This window comes from Petromyzon marinus, chromosome 37 (genome assembly GCF_048934315.1).
Source record: "Petromyzon marinus isolate PM22_M1 ecotype Great Lakes invasive population chromosome 37, UKy_Petmar_22M1.pri1.0, whole genome shotgun sequence".
NCBI lineage: Eukaryota > Metazoa > Chordata > Hyperoartia > Petromyzontiformes > Petromyzontidae > Petromyzon > Petromyzon marinus.
The window spans coordinates 17,357,099-17,380,367 of NC_133703.1; the positions used below are offsets into that span (position 1 = coordinate 17,357,099).

Consider the following 23,269-nt stretch of genomic DNA (forward strand, 5'->3'; position numbering starts at 1 on the left):
CCACCCCCTAACACCGCCGCAACTCCTCCCCCACCACTCTGAGCAGTACCTTGAGCGCCCCGTTGAGGAAGGACCTGCAGAAAGCGATGAGGTTCTCCGTGCTGAGGTCGTTGCTGTCAGGTTTGTACTTGGACATCTCCTCCTCCAGCATGATGATGCGTGCTGCGGGGCACTCCTCCTTCTTCAGCCCGAAGAACTCCAGGATGCGCAGGTTCTCAGTGTTGTCCACATCGATGTAGATGAAGAGGATCTGCAGATGGACACGGGGGACACGCGCGTGAGAGGCGGCCGTTGAGTTCCTAGTGGCGGCTACAGCGTCCTGCTCGCTCCTACATCCTGGCTGAAGCGTTCAGGTCGGCCTGCCTACGATCCGTCCTGGATTTAAAACTGGGCTGGATTGCGCGAGGAGCTCCCAGACACTCGTAATACATTTTCACATGCGCATTCGGGTGCACGCGCTTAAGGGCCGACATTTAAATCGGAGAAACAACGTGGGTGTCACGCGCCCGACGACGCCTTCGCACGAAGATATAAGTGGGGAAAACGAGAGAACAAGGAAACCTCCCCTCCTGGCACGCGGCCTCCAACCTCCAGCCAGAAGAATGAGGGCAGGTCACACGTTTCTTTACGAGCAACGCTCACCTTGCACCGCAATAAACGCTTGATGGTAATCTCAGCCACGGTGGCTGGAAATCAGTCCCTTTCTCTCGGAAGGATTGGGTGAGGGGGTCATTGGATAATAATAGTTGTTCTCGCGGCCACGTTGTTGTTTTTATGGGACCAAGGGGCAGGCCAACACGGCATGAAGGAAGGCACGTGTAGGCGCTGCTCAGGGCACGGGAGAAACGGCACACGGGGGGAGAGTGACACGAGGGGGGGGCAAAGGGGGCACGGAGATTAGGGGGGCCCACTGGGATCGTGAGCAAATTAATTAGCCACGGTCAATCCAAGTTGTCACCGTCCCTCGGGGTCTTATAAGTAACAATCCACCCAGCACCTGCACAAAAGAGCCAGTTTCATCTGGCACGTTCACTCCTTTGGCTGCACCTCCTTAATTATTCTCGCCCATGCTGTTTTGGGAAATGTGTGTACTGCTTTAAATGACGGACAAGACAAGGACCATCGCTGCCAGACGTGGTCTCTCCGTGGCAGCCTCCACAGTCCGGAAGGTGGCCATCATCCTCCGCTGCAGATTCGTAGCAGCGTTCCAAGTACACTAACATTTAAGAGACTTAAAGGCACCACACCTCTCTCGCCTGGCTTTCAAGTGACATGGAGTTTGGCTCAGAGCCATGAATAATCGTGCGCATTATACAATGAGTGATTGTTGTGATTATTATTAGAGGTACACACGTGGCTCTGATGTCAGACACCGATACAGCACCACTCGGGCCTGGGGTCCGAATTTGGGTTTTAGTTGCAGGTGATAAAACCGGATTCTCAAGTGTGATGAGTTGAAGGTCTCAGCCCAACACGACTTACACAGAGACCCACAGATTTACTAAACTAAAACTATATATTAAAATATTTTATTTCACCAGCTGAAGCTCACGGAGCAATTAGCTATTTTTCACAAGTGACTTGGCCACAAATAATAGCTCAACGAAGTGGCTTATCACGTGTAAATTTATAGCCGCCAAATAATTCAAAGGCATGTTTATTAAATGTGGAGGTAAAAACTGGAGGACCTGGATAAAAATTCACACAAACTTCAAATATACAGCAGGTGTCAAGGTCGGGATCGAACCCACAAACTCCTGCATACCAGGCGAGGTAGACGAGATCTCACCACCACAGCACCCATATACATCGAGTTGTAATTACATTGGGTTCATGGGCGTAGCGAGTCACAGGTCTCAGCCCAGATAAAGAGATCTACTGGAGTGACTTCAATAGTAGTTCCGGGACCATTTTCTGACGAAGAGGGTGCACTGACATGACACCAATAGCAGAATTGGAATATAAAGAGGTGCAAAAGCAAAGGAAAATGTCATACATTTCCAAAAGAGGCAAGACATAACAGACTGTGGTAGGTGATATGGTACCTGGGTAGGTAACAAGAGGGACCAGGGTGCCACGGGGACCAGGGTGACATGGTGGCATAACAAATGAGGGGGGGTCACAGGGAGCAGGGGCCTCACCTCCCCCCTGAACTCCTTGGCGGCTCCGCGGAATTGGTCGAGCCTCTCGTTGTAGTCGGAGGACGACTTCCCAACGAAGAGGAGGATGTGGCTCTTGATGTCTCCACCGAAGATTTTGGGAGCAGTCTGTGAAAGGCCGAGAGAGTAAGGTGGGGGGAACACACACAGGGACAAACCCACACAAAACACGATCCTTTATGGCAGGCCCACAACTTAATTCCACAAGGTCTGTGGCCACACAGGGCCCACCACTTTGAAAGTATAACCCACATGTATCCATCGCTGCAGGCATCTTAGCAGTGTGCCTACCATGGAACTTTCGATTTAAAGCTTTCGTGACTGCAGGGATTCATATTCTTGGTTCTTTCGGTAAAGTCTACGTGACTTACCGAAAGAACCAAGAATACAATGGAACTGTTACCCGACTGGCTAGCCATAGAACAAAGATGATCACTGCATCGTGCACTTTCAGGTGCGTTTGCGGCCGTCTGGAAAGCTCTTCCTTCCGATATTAGGAAGCCACTAGAGTTATGCACTTTCAAATCTGGATTGAAAACTCATTTCTTTAGAACTGCTTTTTGTGTTTCGTTTGTTGTCCTTCCCTCGCACCTCCAATGAGCACGGCTGGTTACGCACGGTGCGAATTAAGTTTCACACACAAACATACATCGACGTGTTTCAAAGTATAAGGAAACTAGATCGCATACAATTCACAAAAATCACGAATAATTTATTCACAGACGCACGGTTGACACTTTTATTGTCAGCTCGAGGATCAAGTTAAATGCTAGGAGCAGCGTGGGGCTGAGGTGTCAGGAACAACGTGGTCCCAGAGCAACATTGGATCCACGGTGTCTCATTCTTTTAATTGACTGCATTAGAAACTGGTAAGTGGCGTACAATTACAGACACGCGCAGCACGCGCAACACGTCGTGCCAAAACTGCACGCGCGTAACATTTACACGGCCAAAGCCACGACGCGCAAACACAAACACAGCCCCCAAACGCAAACAGCAGCCGGTCGACAGAGCTAACCACACACACACACACACATTCCCGCCACAATCTAAAACCAGCCCGTGCTGACCGCCCACGGATCGGATTGCTCGTTATGTGATTAAATCATTTCTGGCCACGGTATTCAATCATGGGAGCGGTGCTGGGAGGGACAAGAACGCAGCCTCGAGTGGGGGTGTAGCATTGACCCGGCGCACCCCTGTGAAATGGAAACTTTAGGAAGGGCAAAACAGACACCCGACCCTCACCCTAAAATTAAATCCCAGGCAATGGCTGACATCAACCTTTAGTCACGGGGAATTCAAGTCATGGGGTCGGCGGTGCTCCCTCGCTGGACTACCCGCCCGCCCGCCCTCCCACTCGATTGTGTTCTGGAAGCAAACTTTCACTTTGAGCGTTGAGAGAAATTAAATTAACGTCGTGAGAAGGGAGGCAGACTCAACGCACTGCCCGGATAATGGTTCTTTATTTATATCTGCAAAACCAACTTCACAAAAAGCATTTCCCCTTTTAGCAGCGGCGCTAATACACGGGCTAATTTTAAAACGGTTTTCACCGCAAGGATCTCTGCTTTTCGGTGCCGACCGCAGGCCAGAGAACGTACGCGCATTCACCGCCGTCCGGTAAAGCGGAGCTGGGCGAACAACAGCGGCGTGGTCGGAACACGCCGGCGAGCGCGCGACAAATAACAGCTGATCGAGGCTCGTGACCGGTCACACACCGGCATGACCTCCGCGAGAGCAAGAGAGCGAGTGGGCGTTTTGCGAGCGAGCGAGCGAGCGAGCGAGCGCGGAAACTGGCCGCCTGGCTCGGCAGGTCGGACCGCGGTGTGGGGGCCGCGATCCAGATGCCTCGGCGAGGACGGCGACGCTCGCGCTCAACCTTCCCATGGACAGACAGACACGTGGGCAGTGACGGAACGCACGAGACAGACACGCGGACAGTGACGTTCCGGAACGCACAGAGACAGACACGCGGACAGTGACGGAACGCACGAGACAGACACGCGGACAGTGACGTTCCGGAACGCACAGAGACAGACACGCGGACAGTGACGTTCCGGAACGCACAGAGACAGACACGTGGGCAGTGACGTTCCGGAACGCACGAGACAGACACGCGGACAGTGACGTTCCGGAACGCACAGAGACAGACACGTGGGCAGTGACGTTCCGGAACGCACGAGACAGACACGCGGACAGTGACGTTCCGGAACGCACAGAGACAGACACGCGGGCAGTGACGTTCCGGAACGCACGAGACAGACACGCGGGCAGTGACGTTCCGGAACGCACAGAGACGGACACGTGGGCAGTGACAGCCGCCGGCAGTTATCGCGCATCTCCGCCTGGCCCATTATTCGTCAAAGCATTCGTCCGTCCAGCCTCTGACGACACAAGTTTTTGACGAGGGGTGCCTTTAACGAGGCTGCACTGTGGCGAGCGATCACTGGGTGCCTACGCCGCGCCAGGCTCCAGAGGCCAGGTGTGACGCGCACTCGCGCTGTGGCGCTGCTTCACACTAACGGAGGGGGGGGGGGGGGGGGGCTGGATGTGCAACGTATTCCTCTGCTCCGGTGCACGGTGGTTATCCCACGCAGCGTGTTATTTAATGAACCGCACAGGCAAACGATTGACATAAAGGAAAAGCAGCTTTATAAATAATGTGCAATGAAAACGGGCCATTGCACGAAATATCGCCCATGATAGTTTTGTTTTCTTTTTAAGGCTATAGTGTCATTGACAAACGTGTTTAGTTTTCGCTATCGACACAAGCGATGAGTTTCTGATGAATAATTTTATATTTACACTCTGTAACAATGTAACGTGTTATCACACTAAAAAAGTCCAGTGACATCACTTTCCGTGATCTCATGTTTTTTTCTGAACAATCCCAAACAACAACAAACAAAAAACTCGATCGTTTAACATTTTAAAGCTGGGCTCGAATTTAGGATTTTTCGAATTTACAAGACGGTCGGATCAACGCACCGATGAAATTGATCCGACTCAAATCCAACGGTGCACGCAAACCCCTCGCTCAGCAAATTGATTACAGTTGTCCCTCACTATAACGCGGTTCACCTTTCGCGGGCCTCGCTGTTTCGCGGATTTTTTTGTGCCATTTTGCATGCTTTTTTTTCCTTCGTACAGTATGAACGCGCATTGTGTTCGGCGTCCTGATTGGTTAAGGGAGAACCGCACATGTGTTGTGCGTCCTGATTAGCTAAGGGAGTACAGAATGCGTTCGGCTAGCCAGATTTACAAAAATGTTTGGGCTTGAAAACAGGTTTTGATCTTTGGTTTCATTTACTAATATTGTACTTAATTTTTTTAATCTGCGAAAGTTTGAACTTTGAGAGTGTTTAAATAAGAGAGAAATGTGAGAAAATGTTAATGCCTGTCTGAGAAAAGTGTATAAAAGTGTGTGGTTAGGGGTTTTACGGCCTTAAAACATGTATAATAATTGTAAAAAATAAAGCTGATTACTTCGCGGATTTCGTCTATTGCGGGTTATTTTTAGAACGTATCCCCTGCGATAAACGAGGGACCACTGTATATCCAATTCAACAAACGACATTCAAGGTTCATGGCAATGCCATGCAAAAGTTGTCCGGAATGATGCGGCACATGTGGATGGGCTATTTGATGGACCCAGAACCGAATTAACCAAATGGGACGAAAATTCCAGCATAGATGAATAAATTACAAAAAAATATGCCACAGACGAGACCGCACATATGAGAAAGTACAAGAAAGTAAAAAAAATAGAGCACAAGAGAAGAGAGTAGAAAACAAGAGGAGACGGCACAAGACGGGAGGAGTACACAATGAGCAGCACAACAGTGCACAAAAATAACAGCACAAAAACAACAACAAAAAGTATGGGAGAGACGAACAATATGGGGCAAGGTACAAACGAGATATTACGTAAATGGTAGACGCGTGTAATCGGTAGGCACGTGGCATGTACTCGGTAGGCAAGCCGCATATCAACGGTAGGCGCGTCCAAACGGTAGGTGCGTCCAAACGGTAGGTGCGTCCAAACGGTAGGCGCGTGTAAACGGTAGGAGCGTCCAAATGGTAGGCGCGTCCAAACGGTAGGCGCGTCCAAACGGTAGGCGCGTCCAAACGGTAGGTGCGTCCAAACGGTAGGTGCGTCCAAACGGTAGGTGCGTGTAAACGGTAGGCGCGTCCAAACGGTAGGTGCGTCCAAACGGTAGGAGCGTGTAAACGGTAGGCGCGTGTAAACGGTAGGCGCGTGTAAACGGTAGGCGCGTGTAAACGGTAGGCGCGTCCAAACGGTAGGTGCGTCCAAACGGTAGGTACGTGTAAACGGTAGGTGCGTCCAAACGGTAGGAGCGTGTAAACGGTAGGCGCGTGTAAACGGTAGGCGCGTGTAAACGGTAGGTGCGTCCAAACGGTAGGAGCGTGTAAACGGTAGGCGCGTGTAAACGGTAGGCGCGTCCAAACGGTAGGCGCGTCCAAACGGTAGGCGCGTGTAAACGGTAGACGCGTCCAAACGGTAGGCGCGTGTAAACGGTAGGCGCGTCCAAACGGTAGGCGCGTCCAAACGGTAGGTGCGTGTAAACGGTAGGCGCGTCCAAATGGTAGGAGCGTGTAAACGGTAGGCGCGTGTAAACGGTAGGCGCGTCCAAACGGTAGGCGCGTCCAAACGGTAGGTGCGTGTAAACGGTAGGCGCGTGTAAACGGTAGGCGCGTGTAAACGGTAGGCGCGTGTAAACGGTAGGCGCGTGTAAACGGTAGGCGCGTCCAAACGGTAGGTGCGTCCAAACGGTAGGTGCGTCCAAACGGTAGGCGCGTCCAAACGGTAGGCGCGTCCAAACGGTAGGCGCGTCCAAACGGTAGGAGCGTCCAAACGGTAGGAGCGTGTAAACGGTAGGGGCTTGTAAACGGTAGGCGCGTGTAAACGGTAGGCGCGTGTAAACGGTAGGTGCGTCCAAACGGTAGGTGCGTCCAAACGGTAGGTGCGTCCAAACGGTAGGTGCGTGTAAACGGTAGGTGCGTCCAAACGGTAGGAGCGTGTAAACGGTAGGCGCGTGTAAACGGTAGGCGCGTGTAAACGGTAGGTGCGTCCAAACGGTAGGAGCGTGTAAACGGTAGGTGCGTGTAAACGGTAGGCGCGTGTAAACGGTAGGCGCGTGTAAACGGTAGGTGCGTGTAAACGGTAGGCGCGTCCAAACGGTAGGTGCGTCCAAAAGGTAGGCGCGTCCAAACGGTAGGCGCGTCCAAACGGTAGGCGCGTCCAAACGGTAGGCGCGTGTAAACGGTAGGCGCGTCCAAACGGTAGGCGCGTCCAAACGGTAGGCGCGTCCAAACGGTAGGAGCGTGTAAACGGTAGGAGCGTGTAAACGGTAGGTGCGTCCAAACGGTAGGCGCGTCCAAACGGTAGGCGCGTCCAAACGGTAGGCGCGTGTAAACGGTAGGCGCGTCCAAACGGTAGGCGCGTGTAAACGGTAGGCGCGTCCAAACGGTAGGCGCGTGTAAACGGTAGGCGCGTCCAAACGGTAGGCGCGTCCAAACGGTAGGCACGTCCAAACGGTAGGCGCGTCCAAACGGTAGGCGCGTGTAAACGGTAAGAGCGTGTAAACGGTAGGCGCGTGTAAACGGTAGGCGCGTCCAAACGGTAGGCGCGTCCAAACGGTAGGCGCGTCCAAACGGTAGGTGCGTCCAAACGGTAGGTGCGTGTAAACGGTAAGAGCGTGTAAACGGTAGGCGCGTGTAAACGGTAGGGGCGTGTAAACGGTAGGCGCGTCCAAACGGTAGGCGCGTCCTAACGGTAGGTGCGTCCAAACGGTAGGCGCGTCCAAACGGTAGGAGCGTGTAAACGGTAGGCGCGTCCAAACGGTAGGAGCGTGTAAACGGTAGGTGCGTATAAACGGTAGGCGCGTCCAAACGGTAGGTGCGTCCAAACGGTAGGCGCGTCCAAACGGTAGGCGCGTCCAAACGGTAGGCGCGTGTAAACGGTAGGCGCGTCCAAACGGTAGGCGCGTCCAAACGGTAGGCGCGTCCAAACGGTAGGCGCGTCCAAACGGTAGGCGCGTGTAAACGGTAAGAGCGTGTAAACGGTAGGCGCGTCCAAACGGTAGGCGCGTCCAAACGGTAGGCGCGTCCAAACGGTAGGCGCGTCCAAACGGTAGGTGCGTGTAAACGGTAAGAGCGTGTAAACGGTAGGTGCGTGTAAACGGTAGGCGCGTCCAAACGGTAGGTGCGTCCAAACGGTAGGCGCGTCCAAACGGTAGGCGCGTCCAAACGGTAGGCGCGTGTAAACGGTAGGCGCGTCCAAACGGTAGGCGCGTGTAAACGGTAGGCGCGTCCAAACGGTAGGCGCGTGTAAACGGTAGGCGCGTCCAAACGGTAGGTGCGTCCAAACGGTAGGCACGTCCAAACGGTAGGCGCGTCCAAACGGTAGGCGCGTGTAAACGGTAAGAGCGTGTAAACGGTAGGCGCGTGTAAACGGTAGGCGCGTCCAAACGGTAGGCGCGTCCAAACGGTAGGCGCGTCCAAACGGTAGGTGCGTCCAAACGGTAGGTGCGTGTAAACGGTAAGAGCGTGTAAACGGTAGGCGCGTGTAAACGGTAGGGGCGTGTAAACGGTAGGCGCGTCCAAACGGTAGGCGCGTCCTAACGGTAGGTGCGTCCAAACGGTAGGCGCGTCCAAACGGTAGGAGCGTGTAAACGGTAGGCGCGTCCAAACGGTAGGAGCGTGTAAACGGTAGGAGCGTGTAAACGGTAGGTGCGTATAAACGGTAGGCGCGTCCAAACGGTAGGTGCGTCCAAACGGTAGGCGCGTCCAAACGGTAGGCGCGTCCAAACGGTAGGCGCGTGTAAACGGTAGGCGCGTCCAAACGGTAGGCGCGTCCAAACGGTAGGCGCGTCCAAACGGTAGGCGCGTCCAAACGGTAGGCGCGTCCAAACGGTAGGCGCGTGTAAACGGTAAGAGCGTGTAAACGGTAGGCGCGTCCAAACGGTAGGCGCGTCCAAACGGTAGGCGCGTCCAAACGGTAGGCGCGTCCAAACGGTAGGTGCGTGTAAACGGTAAGAGCGTGTAAACGGTAGGTGCGTGTAAACGGTAGGCGCGTCCAAACGGTAGGCGCGTCCAAACGGTAGGCGCGTCCAAACGGTAGGCGCGTCCAAACGGTAGGCGCGTCCAAACGGTAGGCGCGTCCAAACGGTAGGAGCGTGTAAACGGTAAGAGCGTGTAAACGGTAGGCGCGTCCAAACGGTAGGCGCGTCCAAACGGTAGGCGCGTCCAAACGGTAGGCGCGTCCAAACGGTAGGTGCGTGTAAACGGTAAGAGCGTGTAAACGGTAGGCGCGTGTAAACGGTAGGCGCGTCCAAACGGTAGGCGCGTCCAAACGGTAGGCGCGTCCAAACGGTAGGCGCGTCCAAACGGTAGGCGCGTGTAAACGGTAAGAGCGTGTAAACGGTAGGCGCGTCCAAACGGTAGGCGCGTCCAAACGGTAGGTGCGTGTAAACGGTAGGTGCGTGTAAACGGTAAGAGCGTGTAAACGGTAGGCGCGTGCAAAGCCTCTGCTCACCTCTCGGCTCAGACGGGATGGCAGGAGAAGTCAGGAGCGAATACTGCCGGCCAAAGTGCAGCGAGAGCAATTTTGTTTTTAAATGGTTGGCTCCGGCTTTCCACGTGGCGTTTGGAGCCAACGAGGCAGGGCAGACATCCACCGTGTCCGGTCAAAGTCGCAATGCATTGAAAACACAGGAGACATTTATGTTAATAAATGCTTTTCCTGCAACCAATTTAAAAAAGGGACCGAGTTCATTCTGTATTACTCTCTGTTCGACAGAATGGGAGAAAGCCGATTAAATGTTTTAATCGTCAGGTAATTGAATCGTCCCAGATCAAGAGTGGAATCACTAGGCCCGCAACTATTGATGCCCTCCCTCGCGGTTATTTGACGTCACAATTCCAGTACAAATTATTTTGCGTCTCGTTGTGTACGTCAGCCTCTTTTCTCTTGCTCCGCTAGCCTGAACGTAAGATGGGCATCTCATTCGCGCAATTTTTTTTTATCAATCATTCTTGCACGCACATGAATGGATACACGTACCATGAGCGCAAGAACTGATTTTAATGCACTTGTCATTACCTGCCCGTGGGTAGCTACCAAGGAAGACATGTTTGTCATTTTGGACCGTGTCCGGCTTTTCTAGTCGAACCAAAACGTCGCGAGCAGCGCTCTCGGGAGCGGGGGTTCCACGCAGTGAATACCGGGGAGCTGGGTGCACAAACGCGCCAAGTGGCATGCATACGCCGCAGGGGTCAGGGACAGCAAGGAATCTGCCCCACTCAGGGTGACGGCGACACCTTCCACGGGCCGTGCAGCGAAGGCTCCAGACGCTTGTAAACGACGCAGCGAATCATGCATCCTAACTCCCCCCGCCTCCACCCCACACCACCGCCAGCTCCGCCGTTCGAGTTCCGCTATTTTTAGCCAATCTCTTGGCAACGGTTTGTGACTCGCAAACAAAAACGGAATCCATGGGTGCTCATCTTTTTAGAAGTTGTAATTAAACAGGCGGCGAGCAGCTGTAATTAAACGTGCAATACGATGGTGCTCTTCACTGCCAACTTAACTGCGTATATATGTGGCCACGATGCAGTGATCGGTGCTGACACCACCCTGGGAGTTGTCACTATGGAGGTTGAGCCTCCATTAACCGAGAGCAACCCTCACCAGCATTGGCCAATGCACAATTGCTGCAACAGATGCATTTGCTCAATCTGGACAAATCTGATCGCTGCTCCCCTCTGGTGAGTGGCCAAATGGGATGGAAATTCCACCCGGACCACAGAGGTCACATGACTAGATGAGGCTGTGCGCTCTGCAGACCAATCGTCACTCATTTAACACTATTAAACTATACTCCGATTTTTTTTTCTCCCAAGGTGGCTCGATAACTCTCTATGCCATTGCCATACTAAGCAAGTCATCACCCTGTGCTGATATCAAAGGCACTGCAGTTGATGGTCGCCCTGGTGTAGCAGCAGCACTGCTATTAGGTTGACGGAAGGGCGGTGTGTGGTGGGGGGGTGGTTTGGGTCGGGTAGGTGGTGCCGTTATCGCCGTCCGCGACCGGCGGGTGTCATCGCCTCGCACCTGCTCGGTGAACTCGATGAGTAGAGGCAGCTCGTTGGACTTGACGAACTTGCGCAGGCCTTCCTTGCTCAGCTCGCCCTCGTACACGTTCCGGCCCTCGTCGAACTGGAAAGCCCGCGACGCAACGGCACGTCAGACGCAGCTCGCGACGCGACAATTCATATGACTGGAATTCTGCGTGGCGGCACCAGCAGAAGACACGAGCGCCATGCAGGAAAAGCGATCTTTAAAACTCATCTTTACGCATTATGACTTCTTCGTTTTTTTATTCTCATTTCCTGCGGATACTGGATGTAGTCTTAAGCGAAACGTCGTGTATCTAATTGCTATATGGAGTTGTGACAACGGTTCTTCAATTTACCGGTGAGTTGACACATTAATAATTGGCACATCAAACACTTGTACACCTGACAATTACATTTGTTTGGCGTCTTAGGTGGCGGATGGTCTTTCATCACACAAATTTGGCCGCAAAATTTACGTGGCTTTAAAAGCCTAGGCATCAAAAATCTTGAAGACATTGCGTCGCCATGACCCCATGTGTCGCGTTGTTACCAAAAGAAGTTGTGTGCAGTGATGGCAGCAGCCCCAAAATAGCAGCGTGCATCACGAGCTACGTAGGCCAGTTAGCTCGCTACATTCACGCCACAAATCAGTTTCACTGTGGCCACACGCGCAGTATAAATACCACACTCGCATCAGCATGAGCTCAAGCCGAGATGCCGGGGTGGGGGCAGGGAATGAGAGGGGTTGCCGAGCGCCCACCCTCATGCTCACACCTCCATCCTGCAACGAGCGCGCGTGCGTACGGCCAGGGAAAACGAGAAGAAACGAGCAGAACCATGGGGAGGAAGAGTGGAGCTACGGGGGGGCACAAGCAGGAGAGCCTCCCGAGCGGGAAGCGAGCAACGCAGCGAGCACGTGGAAGAGCAGGAAATTGCTGTGGAGTGCCAACGCTTACAAGTCATGCGGCCATGCATGCAGAGTGCCAAAGGGGTTGTCCTGGAAAAACTAGATAACACACAACATATCTTCATGTATACAGTAGGCTTTTGTGGAGCATAAGAAAACTGAACAGCCATTGTGCGGGCAGATGATGCGATATTAACTATTAAAAGTGCCTTGTAAAGTCTTCCAATGAAGCCAGCACGAGTTATCTTTAAAATACACATGTGCGAGTTATCAGGTTCTTCCACGAAAGCCCTCAAACGAGAAACAAGACGAGTCTCCTTGCAGCGCAGCACTCCCCGGCACGCTTCGAGGCGCTTCAGCCACGTCGTTGATGCAAGATTTACAGCCGTGAGCTCGTGCCAAGGACGGCACACGTGTTTACGTGCAACCCGGCACAGCCTGAGCAGTGGCGGCGGGGTGGGGGCCAGCGAGGGGAAGCGAGGGGGTACACACCTTCTTAAAGAGTATGACGCCTTCTTTGGACACCTCGTACTGCGTGAAGGCGTCGTCTGATGACGCAAGGCCGAAGGCGATATCGTCGATTCCGTCGGCCGCTTTGAGGAACACCTTAGCATCCTCAGCCTCCACATCCTGAGTGGGGGAACACCACCACAGCACGACAACATCACGGCTCACTCTCTCCCACCACCGCCAAAACACAGCTCACACGCGCTTCGAGTACGCACACGGGTCACAAACGCAACACGGGTTACACCCACGCAACAGGGCTTCCTCCAACACAGCTCACATCTACAACTCATCATGGTTTCACATTACCCCACTTGCACCGTGACAGCGAAGTGCCACAACCACACAGCACAGACCACACTCGCGTCCATACGGCACCACACTCCACGATGGCGGCAGGAACAGCACCGCACCGTTTAATCGTTTGCACACAACTCCCCCTTCTCAGTCCAATTACAGTGGGCAACTTAACTCAACATGTCCTGTACCTTATGCAGGCAAACTACTTTATTGGGATTATACCTAGATATCATGGCCCCCTACTGACAGACTAATGTCCCGGGTCACGCTTGCAAATGAGAGTATCCAAATCTCAGAAAGTGTCCTTCCAAATATGCTTCATTTAAATATTTGTATTTTATGTTCTATTTTTGTTTTGTTTTTGTACATGGTTTGATTTTTAATCCCATGCACCGACTCCGCCGTCACCTGAGGGGGACATTTGAGTCGTTGGAGTCCATTGGTGCAGATTTCCCGCACACAACTTCACTGTTGCGTGTGCCATGGGAACCATGCAACTACATGGCTCCTATTGAGCAACGTGGTTGCTTGTTACCGAGCCATCAAACGCATTCACGTTCCACGTCTGTGGCAAGAAAATGCACCAAATCGGCCTACAGTGAAATATAAATGATAGGAAAAAAAGCGGAAAAAAGAAAAACAGAATACCTAAAGTGTATTCATTACCTTCACAAGGAGAGATATCTGGTTTGGTATCAAACATCTCCTAGTCGCCATATTGGACCAGGATTCCAGGATCACTACATGACACCCGTGCAAACAATCAGTGCGCATGTTGCTTGTGCAACACCATCACCACCACAACGTTTCAAAATCGGTTATGAACCAAGTTGTCTGGATTGCTGGACAGCCACGAGCAGGTTTAGTTCCTCCAAGGACAATGGCGTTGCATGGAACGCTGTTGCGGGAAAACGGCAGTTTATTTCCAGAATAATCAGAGCAATGATGATGGTGGTGAGAGCGGGTGGGGAGGAGGAAAGGAGGGGCGGGGGGGGCAGTACCTTGAAGAAGCCGACGACCACCACCTCGGCCGACTCGATGAACTTGGCGGTGGCAGCGGCGTCATCCAGAGTGGTGGCGGAGGGCCCCGTGCGCTTCTTTAGCCAGTTCACGATGTCATCCGCCTGCCGCCCAGCTTCACCACACACAACCGCACACTAAGCCCACTGCCACGTCCAACATGGCCAGACACCCAGAAATCAAACTAAGGCTGCCGAGTTTGAAGCGCACTGTGCTAGCCTCTGTGCCACCGCCCCCCGTGTCATTGACACACTCGTCTTCTTGCGCATATCTAGATGAATAGAAAAAATTACACGTCTATGTCCATATTAGATACGTGTGGTGGATTGCTTAAATGTCTCCATTGAAATTTCGGGTGAACAATGACAATCCTCGAAGAGGTTTATGCGACAAATGTTCTAAACGTGAAGAACACAAACCAATGTCATCAGCGAATATCGGCAAAAGATACAAACGTAGGCACACGCACGAAGGCACTTGTGCGCCTTGATGCAGCAGCAACCCGTGCTCACCTGCGTACTCCTTGGCGTTCTTTGCGTCACCGTCCTTGAAGAACTTGATGGTCGGGTAGCCGCGCACGCCGTACTCCTTGGCCAACTCGGTCTCCTCCGTGGCGTCGACCTTGCCCAGCCGGATAGCTGAGCCCTCGGCCTTTAGTGTGCCGGCCGCTTTGGCAAACTCAGGTCCCAGGGCCTTGCAGTGGCCGCACCATGGCGCATCTTTGGCGAAAGCGACAGCGCCGGCGTCATTAGCGGTCATAGGTGCGGGTTCCTCCACATCAACGCGAGAAAGCAACTTTCTGGTTGATGATTCAGCACTAAATAATTTACTAGTCACTTGGGTCACCGGTGATCAGTTGGCTCCTCACTCGTCTCCCATTACTACCATGGTTATCACTCCAGTGAACTTAACTCAGTCTTAAGCCACCGGTGAGGAACTATATTGGTCAAAGTTTGATAAAATCATTGGCACGTATAGATAAAATGTGGAAATCTTGTCAGGTGGTGGACAGCTAATAACATTAATTTTGGCATACAACTACCATGTGGCACAACCCAAAAATTACAATGGACCATGTTAACTCTTATCTATTATAACTGTTCTGTTTGTCGCTGGATCTTTGGCGTTTTGGGCCTTAGGTCCAGTGCACAGCAAGTTGTGTTAACAAGACACCACGGTACAGTGCGGTGGGGCTAAGGGACCAGGGGCAAACAAACTTGTTTTGAATGGGCTGCATTTTCCAGCTGGACGAGTAATCACTGCAAGCTGTGCACGGCCGATGGGGGGGGGGGGGTAAAAAAACCAGGATATTAATAGAAAAAATAAATATCACTGGCTTTATATAAACCTGCAAGTTAATACAAAATTAAATATCAAAGGATGAAAATTATAATTCGTCGCGGTCCACATGTGAAAGCGAACAAATTTGTTTAATGGGCTTAAGAAAACCACATCCCGGGACACGTCATAGGCCCCAAGTTGCAGGCCCCGCAAGTCAGGGGTGTTTACACAAAAGACAAAGACAAGTGCCATATACCAGTAGACCACATTGCTAAAGAGTACATTAACACTGCCTTATTATAAATACATGTACAAGCATGATGTTTCAGGCAATGGCCCATCTTCAGTGTAGGTAGTCGAGAAATTGCTAACACGCTTTACACTGTGGCAGCTTTAAAAGCCATACAGAACCACCTACAATGGTATTCAATTCTGTTGACTTCAAAAGATTTAAGGCCCCAAGGTATAACGTTTACAACTATAAGTCCATCCCTCGGACCAATCTCCAATCTCCAGAAGGGACACTAGCTTAAACTGGTAAAGTAAAACTGGTTTTGCTACAAGACCGGTGTTAAAAAAGAAAAGCAAATGCGGTATCAATATTTGAGTCCATTAGAGACGAATGTTCATGCAGCTGGGGACCCCAATCACACCCAGAGTCCGACCGTCAGAATAAAGACTGATCACCAAGACTCTGACCGGAGGGCCCCTGCGATGTTTAATGTGGTAGGAAACCAATTACCAAAACACCCACGCATACAAGAGGGTACCACTCAAATGTCCACACGTGGCTTCAAGAACCCATTGCTACACTCATCTGGTCACCTTGTGTATAACACATGACATTCCCAGGAAATCTCCGGTGTATGGTAAACTGGGCTCAATTTGAATTAGGTTATGAGTTATAACAGGGTTATTTGATTTAATGCAAATAACCAAATCTCAATTCTGCGGGTTAATGCGGGGGGGGGGGTAACCCAGATAAAATAAAAGCATGTAAAATGCAAAACAATCTGTCATTTACCTACGCAAAATGTGAAAGACAATGTTCACTTGGTTTTAATGCACTTTTAAGTAATCAGCTTACTTTCCAACAAGATGGTAAAATCCTGACCCTTGAAGATAGGAGCCGCTAATAATTAAACCAGCGTGGCCGTTAAGATTTACGAAACAATTTTGTTTGTAACTCGGATAATCCGCAACCAGGATAAGCCACCCACAGATAATTTAGGGTTGACTGTGGGCCAAATGCCCTTTGCAGCTGCAGTGCAGCCATCAGATTAAGGGTGAAACAGCATCTGTGGCCTGCACCAGTATCAGCCGGGTGACGTGGAGCTTGTGTCAGGGTCACCCCAACACATCCGCACAGGGGACAGAGCGTCGCGACTCTAGGAAGTGCCAACATACGTCGCCTGAGATTGGTCTCTACTTTGGGTAAATCAACCGCCCTCCAAGCTGTGTTGTTTACAGTCCCCTGCGCAAATCTGCGGCAAGCCAAACTGCGTGGCACTCAACCGACATACAACGCCACGTCGCCAACCATCGCGATTCATCGAGGTCTGCAGCAGAGGGAGGGGTTACACAACACGTGCAGCAGGACACGGAAGCTTCCTGCAAACGCAACAAGTAAAAGCACGCCACGTGTAACTCGCCCCTGCAACAATGGCTGCAATCGCCGAGAATAATTGCGCGGCTTCGACGGCGAACCCTGGATATTGCACAAGTAGAGTAATTACGTGTTGCCTGGTGAATGTGTCAGAGGCTTTTTTTGGGGCCTCTGTGTAATTATTGCACGGATGAAACCCACCCCTCCCCTGCTGCTTGACGCGACCCAGCTGTACGTGCATCTAAACATCTCGGCAATCTCCTTCCCGAGAAAATTCCTGCCCCACGACCGCCTTTCCCCCCAACTTCTCCCGAGGTTTTCATGTGTTGCACCCTTGTCTAGGAACTCTTCCGGTAATAAACTTTATATGGAGACAGAGCATCAATCTCACCATATCTCATCTCCCCCTCTCACCTGCCTAACTTTTCTCCACACCTGTAACTTCTCTCACATCTTCCAAATAACGCTCAAACCCCCACTTTCCACACAACTCTCATTCATAGCTTCTTTGCGCCTTCATCAAACCTCCCTTCCACACTTCTTCCCCAACTTTCACACTCCCACACTTCTCTCACCTTGTCACCTTTCCACGCACACACCTCCGATTTCCTCCGCAACTACCTTCACACATATCCTTCCCTCACCACCGACCCTGCCTGCTCCACACCAGTCAAACCAGTGGCCAACGTCTCTTCCGGTCTCATGGAATGCAAATTAGGCATTGGTCAACGTGTCACCACCACCCACGGGTAGCCCCTCCACCCCACACGTAGGGCCCTCGGCGAGTAAACTCTGTGCACTGGCACTGCTGATTGCTGCCAGACTCTTCTGCCTGTCAATGAGAATCGCTTCAGAAACAAACGTGGACCCAAAACACGCACATTTAATTCAATCCTGCCTCGCTGCAGCCTCGCTTCATTTTCGCCTGTAGTTATGACGCCTCCACGCCTTGATTTGGAACTTTGGTCACTGGGTGAGGCAGGAGGCGGCTTTGATTGACGAGTTGGGGCGGGTTTAGCGGTCTGCAAAATGTTAACCAGCCCCTACGGTAAGTTACCGTGCTCGCAGGCGAGTTATCCAAACACAGGCCAGCTAAGGAATATAATAAACCTACAGATGGGTGATCCTGCTTGCAGGTGAACTAACTCAAACCATTGATGAGTTAATCAACCCACAGGTCAGTCGATAACCCCAAAGTGGAGTTATAATCAATTATTTGGTCTTATTTAGGTGTCATAATGAACTCTGGCGAGTTAATTGGCTCACAGGAGAGTTAGAGCACACAGGTCAGCTAATCTACCATCGGTGAGTTAATCACCCACAGGTGAGTTACCCAACTCACAGGTGGGTCCATGATGCTGATCTCCACCATAGCACATACCACAGGGGACGTGCATCATTGGCTGGTTGCATGGAACATGTTAAGTGACCTTTCCACCCATCCATTTAACTAAATCCGATTTAAATTATAAAGCAGTGCAACTTTAGCTGTTCTGTGCAACTGGTCCGTGATCGGGGCTGGTGAGGCCAGAATGAGGGAGATCTGGTGACATGGGTATCTCGGTCAGGTCAGATCAGATCACCACTAAAGTTTGGTGGGTCTTGCACTGATTGAGTTAGATCACATCATGGGAGATCCCATGATGTAGATCACATCAGTTAAGATCAGGGACATGTCAGGCTAGATGATTACCAGGTCAGGTCAAACTAAAAAAGTTAAGCAATTACTAGCCGAAAACAGGGTCACGACAAATTGTACTTAGTCATATTCTTTGGGTCTTTCGGTAAAGTCACGTTCTACGTTCTACGTGACTTTACCGAATGCCCCAAAAAATATGAACTCCTGCAGTCACAAAAGCTTTAAGTCAAGATTTAAATTTCAATTCAAGATTGTACGAGGTCATCTAAGGTCCGGATCAGGCTAGGTTTGATCATTCGCAGGTCAGGCCAAATATCCAATCACAGCTAACATTGGAGCCATGTCCAACCAAGACAAGACCAGGTTTGCTAAGGAGCAAAATTGTCCCAAGCGATGGTCTGGGGTCATGCCACGTGCGATTATGTCACGCCAGGTAAAGCCAAAGAAAGAGCGCTCAGCTCAAATCACCATCGAGGCCCGGCGGAGTGAGGCCCAACTCTGCCACACCACGACAGGCGATGTCAGGCGATGCCAAGTCAGAAGAGGCCAGGTCAGGGTTTGTGAGGCGAGGAGATGCGAGCAGATCAGTGAGGAGGTGTGCCAGTAGATGTGAAAATGTGCGATAGGAGGAGAGTGAGGCGACACGGGCCAGTCAACGTGAGATGAACAGAGAGCGGTGAGGGCACGCGAGCCGTCCACTCACAGAACTCCACGAGAATGGCCGGGTGCGCGCTGAGGGCCTCCGCGAAGTTGGCGCCCGTGAGCACGAGAACGTCCTCCTCCTCCTTGATCTCGCCGTACGATCTCGCCACGCAGGCGGCCGCCAGCAGCAGCAACGAGGGCAGCAGCTTCATGTCGGACGGCGGGAGGCAACGACAGCAACAGAGGAGCGAGGGCGGAGCGGGCGAGCAAGAGTGGAGCAGAGCAGCGGCCGCCGAGACGAGATGGAGGAGCCGGAGAGGGCGGGGCGGGGCGACGGGCGGGGGGAAGTGGGGTCAGGGGGCGGGGGAGGGCGAGGGGCGGGGGGGGCCGAAGGGCGGGGCTGGGGGGGGACGTGGCACTCACGCCCGAGAAACCGCAACTGCGCATGCGCCGCTCGCGCGTCGGGGCCGTCCTCGCGCATGCGCGGCGGGGGGGGGAACCTCACCGCGCGCGCGCGGCCCGAATGCGGCGCGCGCGGTCCGAGGGGTGACTTGGCCGCGTCTGATTGGTCGGCTTGGTGACGTCACCGCGGGACGAGGGTGGGTTGGAGAGTTTGGCGCGTGAATCGCGCGTCGGCGCGGGCCGGTTACGTCATCGCGCGAGCACGCCGTAGACGTGACGTCGTGTCGCGCCTCGGCTCAAGACGTAAGCGCGTGGCGTCATCGCGGGCGTTTGACAAATGACGTCATCGCCAGACAACGGCTAGGTGACATTTTACGTGGTGGTGCCGTGGTTTATTTACACGCTTTCATTTAACTCACTCTGTTGTTGTTGTATCCTCAAATATTTTAACTCAATTCTATCCCACTCCTCAATGTGGTATGGACTGCAAACTTGGTATACTAATGTCATACTGATGACAATACTATATTCTATCATAAAAAAAATATATTTCAAAACTTCTCTTAAAAACCTAACATACATACACACATACTAAGGTATTGTGAAAGCCCGGTGGGCCGTTTGTCCATATCTCCACCAACAAAATTATAAGAGGCTTGCACAAGTCCAAAAAGTTATAGAAAGTGGGGGGTAAATAGTTGATCTAAAATGTTTCCGAAAATTGTCGACCCACCTCCCCCTCAAAAAATATATTGACCCTCACGTAGGTATATATACCTACACACCCTACATACAACAGAGTAAGTATCTCTTGCCTCTGTAGTTGTATCTACTGACTGTATAGTCGTATCTACTCAGCCAGTAGTAGCTATTGACTGCTTAGTAGTATTTACTGACTGTAGTAACTACTGACCATAGTATCTACTGGCCCTACAGTTGTATCTACCGACTCTATAGTCGTAACAACTAACTCTATCATAGTATATGCTGACTCTATAGTAGTATCCACTGACTATAGTATCTACTAACTCTATAGCAGTATCTACTCTATAGTAGTATCTACTGACTATTAGCTAATGACCGTAGTAGTATCTACTGACTGTATAGTAGTATCTACTTACTGTAGCAGTATTTACTGACTGTAGTGGTATATAATGACTGTTTTCGTATCTACTAACTATATAGCAGTATCTACTATCACTACAGCAGTGCATACGGACTGTGGCGGTACCTGCTATGATTACAGCAGTGCATACTGACTGTGGCGGTACCTGCTATGACTGCAGCAGTGCATACTGACTGTGGTGGTACCTGCTATGATTACAGCAGTACATACTGACTGTGGTGGTACCTTCTTTCACTACAGCAGTGCATAATGACTGTGGTGGTACCTGCTATGACTACAGCATTGCATAATGACTGTGGTGGTATCCTGCTATGACTACAGCAGTGCATGCTGACTGTGGTGGTATCCTGCTTTGACTACAGCATTGCATGCTGACTGTGGTGGTATCCTGCTATGACTACAGCATTGCATGCTGACTGTGGTGGTATCCTGCTTTGACTACAGCATTGCATGCCGACTATGGTGGTTCCTGGTATGATTACAGCTTTCACTACAGTAGTACATGCTGACCCATTCACTCATCATACACTAATTCACTCATCATACACTCACACTACCACTGACTCACTCACACATCATACACTGGGAGTGCCATGTTGCCAGCTATGGCTGGTAGTTTGGTCGTACATGTTATTTATATCGTTTATTGTTGAATGAGAATCACAGTTCCTATGATTACTGTTTTTATAGCTGTATTTTGGCGATTTAGAAAACATGGTTAATCTATTTTATGGTTGTTATTTGAGCACAGCGTTGTAATACGTTTTTTTTTTAAGATTTGCTGGTTTATCTAGAGCAGGGGTCACCAAACTACGGCCCGGGGGCCGGATCCGGCCCGCGACGTCAGTCCATCAGGCCCGCCGACGGTACTTGAATTTGGTTGATAAAACGTATGGAACACGAGACGTAATACAATTTAAATATTATGTTTAGAATACTAGGATATTTTCACGCGTGCGGAGACCTCCTTACTGCTATGTGCCTTAAATTTACTATTTTAAATTTTAAATTATTGTATCTAGATTTTCTTGTTTATTGTAATGTTTGCTTATTTCGCGCCATCCCAAGTACTTCCCCGGCTCATGGTAGCTCCGCCTACGCTCTGACGTTACCATGGTTTCCATGGCAACGCCATGGCAACACGTTACCATGGTTTCCATGGCAACGTCATGGCAACACGTTACCATGGTTTCCATGGCAACACACACAAATACACATCTTTCCCGCCCCTAAGTATTGAACAGAATATTTATGCGGCCCGCGATCGTCATTCTATCAGTTATCCGGCCCGCTGTGAAAGAAGTTTGGTGACCCCTGATCTAGAGGATGTTTCTGTTGCGCGTCGTCGCCTCAAGACTATTCTAAAGTAATCTACAACTTTCGATTCCTTTGCGCGATTTAAATAATCGATTCTTGGCGCGCTCGGGTTTTATTTAATTTAAAATAATGAGTTATCTTTTCATTTGTATGTTATATTTGTAAGTTTTCAGACGTTTTTAAAAATATATATTTTCCCGCTAGTAGCAGTATATATCGACTCTATAGCACAAAGTACTCATATGACAGAGTGCCGTGACAAGGCCTAGTCCCGTGGAGAGCCCCCGGCCTCGCCTAGATTGCCCGGCCGGCCGAGGCTGGGGGCTGGGCCGCTACACCCCCCCCCCGCCGCGCCAAAATAATACTATTTAATCGCTATAATTTTAGTGTTTACCGAGCCTATAATAGTTAGTACACACATTGGGGTGGAGGGGGAGAGAACAGGACGTGACGCTTTGATGAATTTACCGGCGTGAGCGCGTTGCCAGGGGCAACTCGTGTCGGCGTTTCGCGCATGCGCAGCAGCGAGCCGGGCGGCATAAATAAATAGATAAAGATGCATCGCACTAAATCGTTAATTAAACCACTTTTAAGTTTTGGGATGGGAAAACGGAATAGCCTATGCCAAGCACGGGGCTTAGCGCGCGTCGCCCGGCAATTTTTTTTTCGACGTAAACCCCTCTGTTAGAGAGCCAAATCCCTCGCAAGCGAGCGTATACAGACGGACAGACAGACAAAAAATGCCTTTTAAAGATGTTTCGGCTTGGGTCTAATTGTCCACGCTACGTTATGGCAAGCTTCGGGGCCACGTGCGGTTCTGCCATTACTAGTACATTTCATAAAAGCTTGTTTAAGAAAAAAAAGTTTTTTGTTAAAATATTACTTATTACGGTGATAAATTCACCAGCACGTTTGACTCGTCGCCTCTGGATACGGAGCCATCGCTCACACAACTGCCGAGAAGAATTGGGGGGGTCATGAGTAATGACCGTCATCGTGACCAATGATCCCGCATCACGACGACTCTCGCCACTGTAGACGTTTCATACGGCCACCGAAATCAGTGACCACCAAGGCGGTGATGCGAGCCATCATCACGAGACGATGCTCATTGGCGCCGGCGTGAATAGATACAACGAAACCAGGCAATATCTACCACGGTATTAAAACAATTGTTTTTTTTTTACACATCCTATCAGCCAGTGAAATTATACGCTCA

General features: G+C 51.0%; 1 protein-coding gene across 1 annotated transcript in view; it reads right to left on the minus strand.

Annotated features, from left to right (window-relative positions):
* Positions 1-19,540, minus strand: part of LOC116949660 (protein disulfide-isomerase) — a 26,103-nt gene extending 6,563 nt beyond the window's left edge. The window contains exons 1-7 of the mRNA XM_032967216.2: positions 19,267-19,540; positions 14,550-14,756; positions 14,019-14,152; positions 12,703-12,840; positions 11,299-11,403; positions 2,142-2,267; positions 50-250 (exon numbers count right to left, since the gene is read on the minus strand). Coding sequence (XP_032823107.1) covers positions 50-250; positions 2,142-2,267; positions 11,299-11,403; positions 12,703-12,840; positions 14,019-14,152; positions 14,550-14,756; positions 19,267-19,417 — 1,062 coding nt within the window. The 5' untranslated portion in view covers positions 19,418-19,540. The remainder of the gene's footprint in view (positions 1-49; positions 251-2,141; positions 2,268-11,298; positions 11,404-12,702; positions 12,841-14,018; positions 14,153-14,549; positions 14,757-19,266) is intronic.
* Between the last annotated feature and the right edge of the window lie 3,729 nt (positions 19,541-23,269).